At 38.9% G+C, this 17,983-nt stretch overlaps 1 protein-coding gene across 1 annotated transcript in view; it reads right to left on the bottom strand.

Annotated features, from left to right (window-relative positions):
* Window positions 1-2,848: 2,848 nt before the first annotated feature.
* SALL1 (spalt like transcription factor 1) overlaps window positions 2,849-17,983 on the bottom strand; it is a 15,664-nt gene continuing 529 nt past the window's right edge. Inside the window, exons 2-4 of the mRNA XM_083165509.1 lie at window positions 14,381-14,473; window positions 8,580-11,992; window positions 2,849-4,667 (exon numbers count right to left, since the gene is read on the bottom strand). Coding sequence (XP_083021635.1) covers window positions 4,227-4,667; window positions 8,580-11,992; window positions 14,381-14,473 — 3,947 coding nt within the window. The 3' untranslated portion in view covers window positions 2,849-4,226. The remainder of the gene's footprint in view (window positions 4,668-8,579; window positions 11,993-14,380; window positions 14,474-17,983) is intronic.

Here is a 17,983-nt window from a genome sequence, read left to right as displayed (position 1 = left end):
TCCCCAAGTAATGAAAAATATATTTAATATACTGTATATACAAAACTGACTGCATTTCAACACCTCCCCCCCTCCTCCTCTTTAGTAGATCAAATACATTTCCCTCTTCTGAACAAAGTAGATCTACAGAAAAAGTTTAAAATTAGAAGTTTTGTACATATAGGATTAATCGATTGTTAGTTTTGAGTCTCTTCTTAAAATAGAAAAGTTTCTTTCCTATGTTAATGAAATGTAAACACCCAAACTAAATTTAGCAAATGGTTAAAAAAAATCAGTCTAAATATAGGAGTGCAGGTGTTTTAAAGTTTATATATTGATGCTAATGTTGCACTCCACCCGTTGTCCTTTGGGGAAAGGGAAGAAAGGAAAAGAGCAGAGATTTTGTCAATAGCGCATCGGACCATCATCATTTATAAAACGTAGACAGCTGACCACACAAGAAAGAAACCACAGGAGGGGGCTTAAGGTGCCCACTAACTCATATACAAATGAATGGCCAGTTGGAAATTAAAGGTCCCCATACATTAGTCCGACTTGTCCTAGGGACAAGTCGGACCTGATTTCCCTCCAGCTCTCCGGGAGGGGGACACACGTTTAGGCACTTGATGTACCAAGTTTTGCATGTGATAAATTACATGGATTTATCATATGCAGTCCCCAGGGAGCTGCAGGAGGAGGGAGCCGTGCAGGGGACGGCAGTGGGTTTGGGATGCCGGCTAATAGAGAGCCAGGCGGAGGGAGCAGGGGGAGGGCAGACGAGGAAGCTGTTGCGGTGCCAGCGGGAGCAGGGCGCCGGACAGTAGAAGACACTGGGCAACGGTAGGAGGAGCAGAGAACTTAAAAAAAAAAAAAAAAAAAAAAAAACACGCCCATACAGATGAATAGGAAGCCATTGATTGGCGGAGACCTCTCTGCTCCTCCCGCCACTGCCAGCTTCTTCTACTGCCTGGCACCCTGCTACCGCTGGCACTTCTGAGGGCAACAGCTTCCTCGCCTGCCCGGCTACCTACGCAGCCTCCCTCTGCTCCCTCCGCCTGGCACTCTATTAGCCGGCATCCCCCGCCCGCTGCCGTCCCCCACATGGCTCCGGGGCCAGCTGCACATAAGATTTAACAAAACTTATTTGCAGCCCGTCCGACCTTCCGACATCTGAATCGGGTGAAATCGTGCCTAAATTGCATAGTGTATTGGGTCCTTAAAGTGTTCTATTTAAAATGCTTTGTGTATCACTACCATCAGACCATGTCCTCTGTGTATACAACATTTTTGAATTACAAGGTCGGCGAATTCACACTTGTGTTATATAAGAGACCACATTATGTTTTGCTGCAATATCTTGTATGAGCATTTAATGGATCTTCTGAGCAGGGTACACACTGTACAATATAGTCCAATTTGGCATACCAATATCTGACCTACATCTCTGTGTGTACACTCAATGTGCGCTCCCGTGGCCACACGCAATGTCGTCAAAAGTAATCTGCCGCACATGAAACCTAGAAATCTGTTTCCTATCATGAAGTGAATATGATACGTCAACTGATTTGACATCACTTCCTAGAATAAGTGTCATGAAGGTTGTTTTGTACATGAGCAATGAAAAAAAGTGCATGCGATCAATGCAACACAATATATTATTTAGTCTTTAGCAAGGATGCTATGTGTGCATGCTCATTTTGACTAGTTCTGGGCTCAAAGGAAATGGTCTATAAAGTCAGAACAGTTGGCAGTTGCTCCAGTGTATACCCTGCTTTCCTGCAGTGTAACTTACATATGATGAACCAGTAAAGTTTTTGAATTTCACTCAGATATGTTCACATAAGTCTTTGCTCGGAATCTGCCAAAATAGCCACAACACCGATGTAGCCACACCAAGTGCCCATCCAAAAGACTCTCTCAAAATATACATCATTAACCCCTTGAGTGGTGTGTTTTGCTGGTGCAGAACAAACCTACCATGGCAGGTTTTTCCTGCTCCAGCAAAACCCACCACAGGAAGTTACAAGCACCCCTCCCTCACCTCTGCTCCGGCGTTAGTACGCCGGAGCATCTCTGCCGCCACTGTTCCCGCTACATTAGCCGTCCGCCTGTCACATTCAGCAGTGACGTCGGCAGCAGGAAGGTGGGGGGGATGTTCGCGGTGGCTGAGGAGGACTTGGGTGCCTGAGCGCTTCCGAGTCTCCCCGAGCCACACTGACCATACCTGAGCCTGTCCCCGACGTCACTGTAAAATGAGTGACAGCTGGCTGGTGGGTCAGGAGAGCTCCGGCGTGCAGATCGCTGGAGCAAAGGTGATAGGGGGGGGAGGGGGGGGAGGGGGCGCCTCTAGAGGTGCTGCACCAGTGGTGCACACCTGGACACCACTGGTGTGCACCTATTGTATATTAGTGGTACTGTATGCCCGTTAATTTTCCCGGATAACCTGCTGCGGCAGTGCAGCTGAGCATACCACTCAAGGGGTTAATGCAACAAATGCGTAATGCTAGAATACACAGACTTCTAGTCCTGGAATTTCTTGTACTTGTGTACAACTATAGCCACTAATCTGGATAAGAAAAAAGGACAGAATTCTGATCTTGAGTTGGTGATACGTATCATTATACCAATGCCTTGTCACATACTGTATGTTCCAATCTAGTGTCTGGTACAGTAATAAACTTTGTATTTGCTTACAACGTGAATAAGATGCAAAATGTATGAAACACTGCCCATATCCGCAGATCCAAGGACCCTATGCCATAGTGTAAAGACATTAGCTAAATAAGGACAGATCTATAGACGTGTGCGTTGTTATTGAAGATTATCCATAATAATAGTAAAAAAAAATACATAGAACTTGCAGAAACAGTCATAGGAAAAATAAATGTAATGAGAAACAGATCTGCTCAGTAAAGAACAACTTTATAAGCGCACGGATGTTTTAGCAACTTTTTGCTGCTAAGCTGAAGGGAGTAACTGTACAGTACTATGGAATGCCATTTGCGGTGACCAAAAAAGTAAAAAAAGAAACACACGTTTAGGCCCTTAAACTTTAAAGAGTTGCCGTTTGGTTGTATCACTTCATAGGAACACCGTTAGATTTAGTATTTCATTAGCCATTTAATAAATACGTCATGGGTTCAAGTTCACAAGCAAAGCCTCAGACACATACCATAGGCTGAAAAAGTGGTGTATTTGAAGACTTGATTAAAACTACAGTATTTTTCTTTTCTAGTTATCAGTATAATATTATTGGAGTGGGACTTCCAACTTTCAAAAAGAAAGCTAATGAGGGTCCATTTTTCCAGAGCTACAAAAAGTCATGGGCCACAGCCAAGTTGGTTTTTCAATTCACGAAGAGAAGAAACTTTTTTTTTTTAACCATTTCACTGCAAGCTAGTACTGGAATACATCGAAAATCAGGGTTTTTTTGGAGACCCACTAGGGAGCATAAAAGGATCACAAAACTTATTTACATTGATGAAAGTGAATATTTTCTCATTTATATATTTATATATGTACATATACACAAGCATCTACATTTTATTTTTTCCATGGAAGGTTGTTCCAGATGCTATATTTAGCAGCAATTGTGAGATTCCAGCACATGTTCTATACGGAATTAACTACGAGAAAAAAAAAAATTGACCGCAATTTAAAATGAAAACTTTTGCATCATCTCAAATAACCCGAGTGTTTATCACTGTACAAAAAGTCTATACACGTCGGTAAAAAAAAAAAACAACACACACATACATATCTCAACTGTTTAGGGGAATATGATAGAGACCTAAAATCAGTCATTTTGAATCCTCACCATCCTGCCCTCAAAAAGATGCAAGCGAGAAATAACCTTCCATTAAACTGTGCATTCACTTTGACATAAAGTAATGTACATTTTCCATATTACTTTCTGCATTAACATCAGGGGACCATGTTAAAATGGAATATATAAAAATAAGTTAATGCCAAAAAGGATCAAACCATCATGACTTGCAAGTTGCCATAAATGTTACAGCCTGTTCACCACTCTAGTCTATTAGTATTTAATTCCAAATACAAAGACCAAAGTTAATGCTTGCATTTTGCATTTGTATGTAGTAATCACTAATAAATACACTCACTTAAAACTCTAGAAGTTGAACATGGTAAAAAAAAAAAAAAAAAATTCAATGTTGCAGTCCTAAAAAATAAAATAAAATCAAGCAACCTCTGGCTGCATATTTTTGTCCTCAAGAATGTGTATGTTAGTTTGTGGCAATCTCTTTACTGTCCTCCACGAAACGCATAAATTTAAAGGAAGTCCCATTTTCACTGTTTGCCAACTTCTCCAGACCAGCTAGAGGTGCATTTGGTTCAGCATTCTGCAGTTTTTCTAGGTTCCCAGTCAAGCCACTGATGGGCGAGCTCCCACCATTTCCCAAGCTTCCAGTCATTGGAGTAATTCCACCATTTTGAATAACAGAAATTTCATTGGTCTTCATGGCCAAGCCATTTGACAGAGCGGCTGCATATTGGCTCCAGAAACTCGATGGGTCTCCATTCCCTGTTCTGGAAACCAAGTCTTTCTGGAATATTTCTGGAAATTTTACTGGATTCCCTCCTAAAAATGCCATAGGTCCATCCACAGAAAGTCTTCTTCCTCTCCTTGCCGGTGTACTATTCCACATGTGAGTCCCCATATGAACCTACAGAAAGATACAAAGGAAAAGTAAAAATTAACTAACTGGGTAGCACAAAGTATCACACCAACCTAATCATGACTACTGAGAGCCATAACCATTTGGTTTATGGAATACAAGATAATCTAGAATTCATGAAAAGCAGACATGTTTTGCAGCACTGTACAAAGAAGGGATAAAAAAATAAATAAACCACATGCCAGGTCATGAAACAAAAAGTTGGATTGTCTTTTCTAGTGTTCATTCTAGCACCCGCCATATTTGAATACCAATGCAGTCCCTCTTCCCTGCCTGGGGTGTCGCTGTCTGCTGTAGTGCTTCTAGCACAGTGTGGTCTATATATCAGCACTGAAATGCAAACCAGACCTGTGCTAGAAACACCATAGCAGACAGCGACACCCCAGGCAGGGAAGAGGAACTGCATGGGTTTTCAAATATGGCGGGTGCTAGAATGAACACTATTTTCAATCTAAGAGGTTGGGCAATGCTTGATATGTAAGTAAGAGGAAGAACAATTGTAGCAGCGGGCAGACAAGGATAGTTATAAAAAAAAAAAAAAAAAAAAAACACAACACATATTCAACCTCGATAACAATTAATAATAGCTACCAAGGTTCTGAAAAATTCTATACTTCTGCAAGTGGAGATAATGCAAATTAGCTATAAATGTTTGCCAACAAAAATAGTTTACAAATTATGAAAAAAATTATATATATATATCTATCAGTAGATGCGGCGGCACTCAAAGGGACTTAGAAAAAAAAAATTTTTCTAAGTCCCTTTGAGTGCCGTCGCATCTACTGACTATCAATTTGGGTGCTACTGCATCCTGGAAGGCACCTGGGCAGGTAAACCATTTCCACAAGGAGGAGTGCCGGCCTTTCCCCCAGTATGTATGTATGCATGTATAGCCTAAGAGTCAGTCATCTCACATTTCTGACAGTAATCTCTAGCAAAATTCTGTCAGCACAATGTGTACAAATGCAAAGAGTTCAGCTACTGTTTAAGAACCAGAGTCAAACATGCTCCAGATGAATAAAGAACATCTTGGTTAAACACTTAAAACGGTTTCCAAAGATAAACTCAGTCTTTCAAAAAGTCAATATAACGGGTTTAACTACTTCTGCATTACACTTTCTGATAGCCCAAGGCTTGATCATACAATCATAGTCCAGTTGAAAATTTTGAATTCTATATTAAGATTATGCCAATTATTTTTATCTATATGTGGTTTTGAACAAATATTAAGCAGGTATCTCAGCAGCTATAAGCTAAAAGGGGCTAGGTCTAAAAAAATAATGCTTTTAATATCTCAGGTACAACAACCAATGCATACCAAGTCAAATATAAATATGAAAAACACAACATTGTTAGTATTCAGCAATTTGTCTGATAAAAAAAAGTGTTAGTGGCCAAAAAGGATTCTGGGTAATGACGTACAACGAAGTAGTTCCAGTAAGTGTTCGTAAAACAGCATTTTACCAGGTCCCAGTTACAATTTCATACTGTTAGTGCTAAAAACAGTTTCATATGCTTTATAAATTAATTTTTTTGTCTTCTTTACACAGAAAGATCTGGGGTTTGTTTCTTTTTTTGTAATGCTAAAAGTAGCTGTCCGACAGAAGTAAAGCAAGGGAAAAAAAAAAAAAAAAGGGGGGGGGGGGGGGGGGAAGAGTTGCAAATGTATTACTACATTTTTAACCTCAAATGTCATATTTAATATATTCCATTGTCTGCCATTAGGCCAAAATTCACACTATATTTTAGAAGGCAGAATATTTTTTCGTCAAATAATTGTCATCCTAAAGCAAGCCATAGAATACTAGCAAACCTTGCAAAAAACAGCCGCATTTGAAATACCAGGCCTTATTTACTCAGGTAGTATTAGAAATCCTTATTTTGACAGACAGGATTAATCTTTACCAATTACAATGTAGTAGAACAACGAACATTGTTACACCAAGTTATTCTTATCCTTTTGGAACCAAAGGGAAAAAAAAAAATGATAGGACATAAAATTTTTTGAAAGGATTTAAGGGGGGGGATGTAGGAGGACAGTAATAGGATTTGTGCCGTAGTAAATCATTAAACTGTCAAATATCAGTTTATGATTTAATTTCATAGTCCAACTTCATTCACGGACACTGAATTTGGTAACTTTATAGAGGGCAGGCACTGCGGAACCCTTGTGGCGCCATATAAATAAACGATATAAAATAGAGTATTTTTCAATTGTTTTAGAACTATGACATCTGGAAATTTGATGGTGTACATAGTACTGGGAGGTGCAAATGTCAGTTTATCGAAGTCACAGATTAACAACTTCAGCTATGTGCAGAACCAGACAGATTTGGGGGGGCACTTCAGAATTAAACAGGTAATTATTAAGGGAAAAAAAAAAAAAGGACACAGATATTATACATTTGTTGAAGACAAATCTGGAAGTGTCAAACCTTTATCTACATGGCTATTATGTCTGGTTTAAATGCAACAGACTACTGCAAAACTAAAAACTGACCCAGTCACTATGAATAAAATATAAATGCCGTTTTTCTATATGAGAATAATGTCAATATAGCCAACATTTGTTTTTATCACAAATATCATTAAAAATGTTGCAATGTGCACACAGAAAATGAAAAATCACTGGTTTCTAGCACACCTAGAAAAAAAGTGCCACTCCATTGTGTTGCTATGGGTTACAGCACATTTGTACAGAACTTTTTTTGCTGTGCAGAGGACACAAAATCATTGCCAAATGTTCCATCCCTACTACAAGTTATGGACTCAATATCACCAACAAGCTACTGACACTTATCCACCACTGATCAAGCAATTTGCAGAGCTAATCTCGCTGCTGTAAAATGGAATTGTGACAGATTTGACAAATCTGTATCATCTCCTTCCTCTTTAAGACTCTAACGTGTTATGTTTTATAGCACATTATAGTAAAACCTAACATTAAAACTTGCTATGAAATACTGCACATTAATTTAGTTTCATAGCAAGATAGAATAGAAGATTCGCACTATAGAGCACTTTTCAAAACCACCACTGCTATTCAAGCACAGAGCAATGGCATTAACCCTATGAGTACTTTGCTGCGAGAGCCTCAATATCTGCTAAAAAAAATTCCAGAGTCGTTCACAGCAACTGTTCTTTTTTATTATTTATTTCCAGTTTCTTATATAGCGCAATTGGAAACCGTGATTAAACAAACTGGGTAGAAATAAACCAACATAGAGGTAGAAGGGCCCTGCTAGCAAGCGTACAATCTATAGATGGGTGCAATATGTAACTGAAAGTTAATGGACTTGGCTGGATTTGTATTTATACTAAAAAAAAAAAAAAGTTGCGGTGAGCGATTCCAGCATTTTTAGCAGATATTTTGAGGATCTCACAGCAATGTAGGGTACATTTTCGAAAGCTTTCAAAAACAAAAAAAAGTGATGTTGCGAATAGCAATCAGATTTGGTCTATCATTTTCTAGGATGCAATAGAGAATTATAGACTAACTGCTTGGTTGCTATAGGCAACCACCTCTGTTTTTAAAAGCTTTAGAAAATGTACCTTTAAGAGTGTGCAGTCTTTACATGCTTCTTTTCCCACCAAGGGCCTATGTGTGGATTGTATATGTCCATGTATTTGGATAATAAAAAAAAAAAAAAAAAAACACAACAACACACCAATTATAATAGCAATGAAGTATTTCAATATTGTAAATAAAATAAAAAAAATTGTTGTAGGGAATATAGATTGCAATCTCCACTTTTGCAGGGGCAGATATCCAGGACTACATAATCTCTATAAAGGATGCTGCAGAATATGCAATCTATATAATTTGCTTCAAATCTATTGGGAGAAAGGTATGACCAATACAATTTAGCATTTTGGATATATAGGTTTTAGATCGTTTACCTTCAGATTGCCTTTCGTAGTAAATGCTCTTCCACAAATGGTGCAGGCAAATGGTTTTTCACCAGTGTGGGTCCGCTCATGGATTTGTAAAGCACTGGAAGAGGAAAACGATTTGCCACACGCATTGCAGTAATGCTGCTTTGGAGTCCGTCTGGCCAAGGATGGAAGGAGGACTGGAGATGTCGCGGAAGATGAAAGAGATCCCGAAGATGCAATACTTGAAGGCTGGTCCTTATCATGTGGCAAGCCATGCATGAAACCATTAAATTCAGTTTTTATGATAGTTGCCAGTGGAATTGGAGCTGGATTTACTATTAAATTGGTGTTTGTGGTCAAATTACTGTTAGTGGTCAAATTAGTGTTCGGCTCAAACAGTTGCGATGGCAGATCCCTCATCTGGTGTGTAAGCATATGCTGTTTTAAGTTACCTTTAGTGGAAAAGCCACGATTGCAGATTGTGCAAATAAATGGCCTCTCTTTGGTATGGCTTCTGTAATGAATGTCCAAGGCACTCTGACATGCAAATGTTTTGCCACAAATATCACATACTGTGTTTCTAAACTTACTTCGTTCTCTGAATGGAAAGAGCACACCCAAAGGTTCTTCCTTGACCATTTTATCAGTGTTGGTGGATGTCAAATCAAGAGCACCTCCATTAGCGGGATTTGGTGACATCCCATTGTGGAGCTCAGGTGGTAAAGTTTGTGGGTGCTTTTCATCGGTGTTTGGGAACTTGAGAAAGTCATTTGTGCTATTAGGGGATAGAGCATTTATAGAGTAAGTGGACTCAGAGGCAGCAGGACTTCCAGCACTCTGGCTTTCTATATCACCACAAAGAGATGAAGAGTCATTAGTCATGCCATCACCTTCAACAGAGCCATTTTCAGCAGACTTTAGGCTAGCCTGGAGCTGCTCTACCAGCCCAGCATTGATCATCTTCATTTGATTCTCCAGAGCTGCAATACTTGATATTTCAGGGGGCAGTGGGGAGGAAGATAGGCTATCTTGAGAAGCATCTGCAGATTTAGGAGTATCAGGGACACTGCTATCAGGGCAGTCTTCCATGTTTTCATCAGAGAAATTGTCCAGATCATCAATAGTTTTCTCATCAAAGGATCCAGTATCAGATTCCATAGAGTCGGGATAGTTTTCAGCAACTGGGGTATTAGGAATTTGTCCCCCCATATGCATCCTTATATGTTGCTGCAGCACAACAGCATTAGTAAATTTCTTTTGACAAATGGGGCATGAATGCTGTACTCTAAGTGGTGGCATGGCACGGTGTACGCTGTAATGGGTCTTTAGGTTACCTTTGGTGGTGAAAGCACGCCCACATACTTTACATTTAAAAGGTCTTTCCCCAGTATGTGTCCTGTAATGCATTTTTAGGGCACTCTGGCAGCTAAGTACTCGATGACAAATGACACACTCATTTGGGTCACTAGACTTTTTGTCTATGTTTTCTACAAGCTGTTGAAGTTTAGAGGTCTCAGATGTAGGGACTGCATCCAAAAGCCCCCCAAAGGGGAACTTGGCTTTGAATTGTTCCGAGATGAATGGTAGAATTGGGTTCGGAAAAGCTGCAGTAGCAGTGGGAGTAGAGTCACCTCCGGGGGAGCAGGTGGAACGGTTGAAATTTTGGAAGAGTTTTGACTGTTGAGAATGATCTTCACCTTTGTCATCTGAGGTGGGCACATCACTAGCCTCAGTCTCTTCTGGAAGACTGTCTTTTTTTAGAAGTGGTTCTAACGACAACAAATCACTTTTTACTTTATCCAATGGACTCACAATTGGATGAGTGATAGGTGGAGGTTGGGGTTCCTCAGTCTTAATAAATGGTGTTAAGGTGGGCATGGTTGGTGGAAGTGGCATCCCCACAGATGTTGTCAGTGTAGGCAAAACTGGTTTAGTGTCCAACCAGTTTGTTACAGGCTTTTCTGGTGGTATAGACATCCCATATGGAATTCCCGTACTTGTAGGTATATTGTCTAAATGCTCAGGCACGGGGTATGGGTTCATCTGAATGTGAGGATACTTCTCTTTGTGGCGCTGAAAGTGAACTTTTAGATTCCCTTTGGTGGAAAACCGGTTTCCACAGATGTTGCATTTAAAAGGTCTCTCACCTGTATGAGACCGAAGGTGGATCTGCAAGGCACTGTCACTACCAAAAACCTTTGCACAGAACCTACACTTGTGTTTGAAGAATGACTCATCAGATGTGCTCTTTGCTTCAAAAGTAGTCACATTAGCTGGTTTGTTTTTCCTCAGAGAGTTTAAATCCTCTGCAGTTGTTCCTAGGTTGGGCAATGTGCTGGGGAAAAGGGCGTTACTTGGGGAAGGCTGAGGTAGTAGTGGGTTAGATGCAGGACTCAAGAGACTGCTTATTGCAAAAGCTGGTGATGATGTTACAGGTGCTGATGGATTACTGACCTGTGGGCCACCAGTGGTTGAAGGTACTCTGTCTGAGGAGGGTGAATTAATTGCTGCTGCCGCCGTCGTCGTCTTTTGATTAATAGTTGGAGGGGAAGTACTGTTGGATGGAATAGGGTTTCCAGGGCTGCTCTGAGGTAGCTGTACTTGGGGTGGTTGCTTTATGCCACTAATGCTGGCTGATTGACTAGCAAGACTTTGTGCTAAGCCAGCTGCTGCAGCAAGCTGTTGGGACAAGTGGGAACTCAGTGTGGCTAGTGGAGTAGCAGACACCCTCAATGTCCCTTGTGAGCCACTAGAAGATGTAGGTACCTCTGCGCTTTGTGAAGCCAGCAATAATATTTGGTGTCTGATTTGCTCAATCAGGTGCAACTGGTGTATCTGCTGTTGCTGTAAAGCCAAGAGCTGCTCCATGAGTGCAGGTACAGCCATTTTATTGTTGGTAGCCCCTTTAGACTTTGCTTCTTGGGAGAACTGTGCCACTGCCACTCTAGTACTCTGAAGGTTTTCGATGATGACGTTGCTGTTAATTACAGAAAAGTTGCCCAAAGCTGTCAGATCCCTTACTTGAGGTAGTGAGGTTGTAATAGCTGAGGTACCCAATGTGGAATTATTACTGCTTGAAACACCATTGTCCACTTTGTTGGAACCACTGCTGCTATTGCTAGCTCCAATCTCCACCTCCATGGATTCTTCTTTGTCAGCCTTGTCATGCTCTGAAAGGTCACTACAGTCTGCTTGATCTGCGTTATTAACTGTGTCATTCATGTGCTCATCAGGATTATCTGAGGGGGGACTAGGAGAGGTTGTTTCAGCAGGAGGTGGTGGATTTTCATTCACAATTAGAACCAATTGATTTTTAGTGCAGTTCTTCTTGTGTTGCAACAAATCTGATAGTTCAAAGAACTCTGCACAGCATCTGCTACAGACATGAGCATCCTTGTTCTTGGGTGTGCGATGAGTTTGACCCCTCTCTCCAACTCCTAAAAAAAACAAGAATTTATTAATTAGAATAGCACTTTATAAAGCTCTGTTCACAGCATCTTATTTTCATTTGAAAACAAAATGGCCAGAAACACAGATAATCACGTATTGCTCTCAAATTTCTCACACACACAATTTTGTTTTTTTCCTCCACAATAGACTTTAGGTGAAATCCTGTTTAATATAATCCTTTACATCAACTAATCTATTAAAATATAAAATAACTGTGAAAGTAACACATTGGGGCAGCACGGAAGGTGTAGTGGTTAGCATTACTGCCTGGCAGCATTGAGGTCATGGGTTCGATTCCCACCATGGCCCTTACTACGCAGAGTTTGTATGTTCTCCCCGTGTTTGCGTGAGTTTCCTCTGGGTACTCTGGTTTCCTCCCACAATCCAAAAAAATATACTGGTAGGTTAATGGGCTTCAACCAATTAACCCTAGAATGTCTGTGTGTGCGTGTACATGTGGTAGGGAATATAGACTGTAAGCTCCACTGGGGCAGGGACTGATGTGAATGGACGAATATTCTCTGTAAAGCGCTACGGAATATATGTGTGCTATATAAGAAACTGTTAAAAAATAAATAATTGGGCAATAATGAAACACCAAAGCAGATATGGATTTCCATTATTCTGTGTTCTTTGTTGTATATTCGTGCAATGGGCAGAAAACAATTTGAAGGATTCAGTAAACATTCTAGTTCCTGTCAACCTCGTTCCTTTTCAATGGTCTCAAATATACCTGATCCTTGGACCTGGCACTTTGAAGTCATTTAGTTCCCAATCAATCTGAGTCAACAACTTAACAGTACATCGCAATTCAGACAATGTCTGGAAATCACATGTACTCACACAGGTAAAATTTAAAAATTGCAATTTAAATTTTTCACTTTAAAAAAAACTGTTTATAGTATAATAAGTGCATTAGAAAATGTCAATAAAGGTAATGAAGGCCATCTTGTATGCCATAACAATACCGTGAAAAAGGACATACATAATGCAACCCAAGAAATTTAGGTAAATCCTATGCAAATGTGCCCCAAAAAAATAAATAAAAAAAAATCAAGTTTTAATTTTACATAACAAAGAAAGGTGATAATTGCACGCCATTGTTACACATCTGTGTAGTTCACAGAATTACAAATAGTTGGAGCACTCACCAATTTGTTGCTCCCACTAGTTGCTCACATTTCTGATCACACCCAGGGCAATTTGCAAATTAAACATATGACTGACTCCAAAACGAACTGATCCTATTGAAAAACAGGATGGTTTCCTATTGTTCACCCAGCATGAAGACAGAAAATTCTGTTGTTCAAAATGGTGTGTGGTTATCTTACAAGGCTGTGAAAAAAACTGTTTAATTCAGAGATTACCTCCCTGCATGTTTTACTGCAATCCTAAAATCACATAATGGGAAGTTTCCATGACACCAAACTAAATTTGTCCCTACTTCATTTAGTTTTCTTTGTAGTTCTTATGCAAATACACCCTCGTCTTAAAAAAAATAAAAAAAACTTAGTGGAACCAGTGTACAAATTCAGTTTGAAGTAAAATAAATAAAAAATATGAAATAAAAAAATAATATTTATATAAAAAATAAATTGCGCTCGTTCTTGCAAAAGTCTAAATTGTTTGATTATTTTAATTTAAACTAGAAAAGTGAAATAGACACAACTGCTTGAATATTTCATACATCGTAAAAAAATAATGCAGTCTCTAGCTTTTAAACTTAAAAATAGCAAGAATTAAAAATAATAATTCTTTACGGAGAGTACAGCATTATGACAGAAAGGCAGTCGTGACTAGTGTTGTGACAAGCAATGTATGTATTTTAGATCCTTTTTACCAGGAAAATTCAGCATCTAATATATTCAACAAAAATGTTGCACATTTCCATACGTAATGGTTATGTCCCATCTACTTTTACAGCCAATTATGAGGGAACAAAAAGCCATTCTGTTTGTGCACACATTTTGAACAAAATGCATTAAACCTATTATGTCAGCACGTTCATTTAAGCTCTACATTCAGTGGAAAATACGTTTCAACCAGATCACATTTATCAAAACATAATGCCACTTTAAAACACAGTTTTGCTTGGTCAGCGAATAGCAAATTCAGGACTAAACAGTTTGTAGAGGGGGGACAAATATTGCTCTATACTAACTGAGATAGAGGTCCCCAAATACTCTAGTTTTGGGGAATAAAAAGAAAAAACAACATTACTTGAAAACTTCAAGCACAAAAGCATCTTAACCATTTGAGTCTGCACTAAAAGATTAAGACTTATGCAGCAAGCACCACCTAAATTATATGTGCTAATCCTTAGCAGTGGAGCAAACAATTCTCAGCCAGTAGAGGGTTAAAATAAGTTGACATACTTTCATTTTTGAAGAGAAATTTCACGTCATCTACTTCAGATTTCATTTCTTGAGATTCTCTGTTAATCCTCAACTGTAACAAATCCAGTGTACCTAAAAAGAAAATAAAAGTATAGGTTGGGAAGGTGTACAAAATAATATACAAGGATAAGTTTAACAATGGATAAGTAAACTCTTGACCAATAAATAGTTGTACTTCTATACTTTAAATAGAAATTGGTTTTATTTAAATATCTTACAAAATTTACAAAGAAACTTAAATGAGACAAAAGTATATTAAATGTATCATTACAATATAGCGTTAATGCATATTAGGTAAAATCTTAAATGGACAACACAAGGTCCATATAAAACAAAGTTAGAATTCTGATTAGTTACATATAGTGTAACAATAGGAAGCATATTGTAACTTTCACAAAATGAAAAACTTAGACTGTTTAGCTAATCTATAACTAATAATTATAGTTCAATAAATTAAGTTCACACTTTATAAAATAGTGATGAACACTAGGTGGGGTTCCAGGTGCATTTTTTTAAATTAGTATTCAATATTATTTTATTTGTATATTTTTGTTTTGTTTTGGGTGGGGGGGGGGGGGGGGGGTATATGCCAATTCCTGTGTCAGTGAAAGAAAGGATCCTTGAGGACTACAACTACACTTTGACTACATAAATATTGGCATTCAGACAAGAAACTAAATCCCAGTTGTTTTGGAGAACACTGCTCTATGGGAAGCACTTGTCAATCCACTGTGGGTTTCTGTGTGAGGGCAGGAAGGGGGATAGGGATAGTATAGAACTAATGCTGATCAGGTGTACTTAGTTTGTTAACTCCCTGCTAGGAAAGATCAGGAGGACTGAATTCGGGGTCAGCGAGAGAGAATCAAAAAACATATTGATGCCTGAACTTTGTCACCCATTCTGGAGAGAAGGCCAGCAGAGGTTAAGAAAGCAGAACATTTGAGATGAATGTACATGATGATTAGGGTTAGCATGTATAGTATAGGAAATACGTTTCACCTCCAATCAATTCAACATAATCTCCTCATGTACACCCAGACAATATGGTCAGAATGTCCAATTAGACTTTCCAGGTAATATCAGAACATGATATATATATATATATATATATATATATATATATATATATATATATATATATATATATATATATATATATATATATATATATATATATATATATATATATATATATATATATATATATATATATATACACATACACACACACACACACACACAAAAAAAAATGGCTAATATTTTGGTCCTTGAAATTAAAGAGTTAGTGCTGTATATGTAAGAAGGCTTAATTATATTGCCCTCGATTATCAATGTACAGAAATATTTTAGGTTCACTGTTTAATATATATTTGACTTATATTTCAGAACTGCTAATTAAAATTATCACAAACTCCACCCAACTTCTGCTAGAAAAGGACTTGTACAATTCCTTAGTAGATAACAAATGTTTACACAACACTGAAAGCCTGGACTATGGAGAGGGGGGAAGCTACACTCAGGCAGTTCCTAAAAGTTTAGATGTCTTTTTAAGCACGGCACTATAATTAGCCAAAACACATAGGGTTCTAACGAAACCTTCCTGGCTTACAAACATTGACATATTCCTTAGGAATATTACGTCACTGTGGCAGTTAAACTTGTACTGATTACTACGTACATAAAGTCCTAGCAATCTATGTGTAAGATTTGTGCCTTTACTAATATTATTACAAGATAATCCTCTCAACCATTACAAAACATGACCCGCAGGCAGATTTAAGCTTATTGTTAAAAAATAAATAAAAAAAAAACTGGTGTAAACTGCGAGTAGAGACAATTATAGTACATAAGAATTATTTTTATTTTTGAGGTTTTAAAAAAAAATAAAGTTCTCATTTCAAATAGAGACAACCCCATTTAAGAGACACTTTATATCATTTATCAACCGTGAGTGCAATGATTTACAAGGTGGAGGAAATTCCCTGCTAATATATCGTAGTTTACTCATAGTGCAAAAAAAAAAAAAAAACCCGTAGCTGTATTTAACATAGTATAAAACATAGTAATTATGTTGCAAACGCTTAGATCTTATTTAGACACAAACAAAACAAGAAGGCTTTGATGTAAGCTTGCATTTGAGCAATTAGAAGGAAACAATATGCAACACAGTTTGTAAATTACAAAAAGGTGGCGGGGGCTTTAAATTGACACCAATTCCATTTGGCTTGCGCCTTGTAAATGTAAAAATATATATATATATAATTTTTTATAAACGAAATTGGATCTAGAGAGGCTAAAATACAAATGCAAAAAGTAGAGAGTTTACTACGAAAGATAAAGTAGGCGATTGAAACGGGATCTTCTGGTTAGCTTTGCATAGGATGGGTGACTACTGATAAAGATAATAAACAGATAAGCCCTCAGAGATGGGATATTAACATTCACAACAGACAGGCTCCGATTACACCAAATACTCTTGTTTCGGGTCTGGAACTCAGAGTGACTTTTTTTTTTTTTTTTGGGTACATCGGGGTTAATGATTAACCATCCCATGCCGAATGTGGTTAATATTTTAGCTGGATGAAGGGGCTGAAAATATAAAGTGTATGGGGTCACCCTCTCTGTAAAAGCAGTCCTATGGGATGAAGCCGCCCGCTTCCCTGAATTTGGGGGTGTATTATCCAGCCTCGCAGTACCCAGATAAAACAGCCAAGTCCACAACACTTTGTAAATAAATTAAAAAAAAAGTTATCTTTAGACAAAAAGGTGCTAGCCGATAAACCTGCCATGCTAATTCCAGATAGCTAAGGATCCAGGATGATTTGTTAGGCAAAAAAAAAAAAAAAAAGTTTCCTTCACCCTCCCTTATACAGCCCATGTGGAGTGCATTGTGAGGGAGTGAATAGCTGGCAGCTCTGACCCTAAATGCTGCATGGGAACACAAAAGGGGCATGGGGAGCAGCCTGCTATCTCAGTACCATGTCAGGCATCAGGGACAAATCGCTTTTCCACGGGGGTCTGGTGCCATGGAGCAGGGATGGGCACACAAGGTGCAAGCAAGTGGGTGAGTGGGAGAGACCCAGCAATGCCAAAGAGCAGGGTGGGGGTGTGTGTGGGGGGGAGACCGGCTGCAGGGTCCCTAGTGTAGGGGGGCTGTATACAATGGCTGCTAATAGATTATCCAGCACACACACATCTATACACTCCACCAGCTCCAGCGCCCTGACATGCAGGGGACACAGGGGAGGAACACACAAGTTTGTCAACAAGCTTCTACAGGGAGCAGCACAAAGATAGAGGAAAAAAATAAAATAATAATAAAAAATAGATAGATAGATAGATAGATAGATAGATAGATAGATAGATAGATAGATAGATAGTACACCTATACAGTGCAGGCAGGGAGCAGTGTGGAAGTTGGGCAGAGTGCAGAGCTCAGGGCAGGCAGTACAGCACCACGTAGAGCACACAGTCCGGGCTCCCGGAGAACTACACACAGACAGCAGCAAACTTGTGTCCCGCAGTCGGGATGCGACCTCCCCCGGCAGCTCCGGGACTGTAGAGGGGAGTGGAGACCACATC

This window comes from Crinia signifera, chromosome 11 (genome assembly GCF_055691185.1).
Source record: "Crinia signifera chromosome 11, ASM5569118v1, whole genome shotgun sequence".
NCBI classification, from domain to species: domain Eukaryota; kingdom Metazoa; phylum Chordata; class Amphibia; order Anura; family Myobatrachidae; genus Crinia; species Crinia signifera.
Note: the sequence above shows the minus strand (reverse complement) of the source record. Positions and strands in the feature narration are given on the sequence as shown.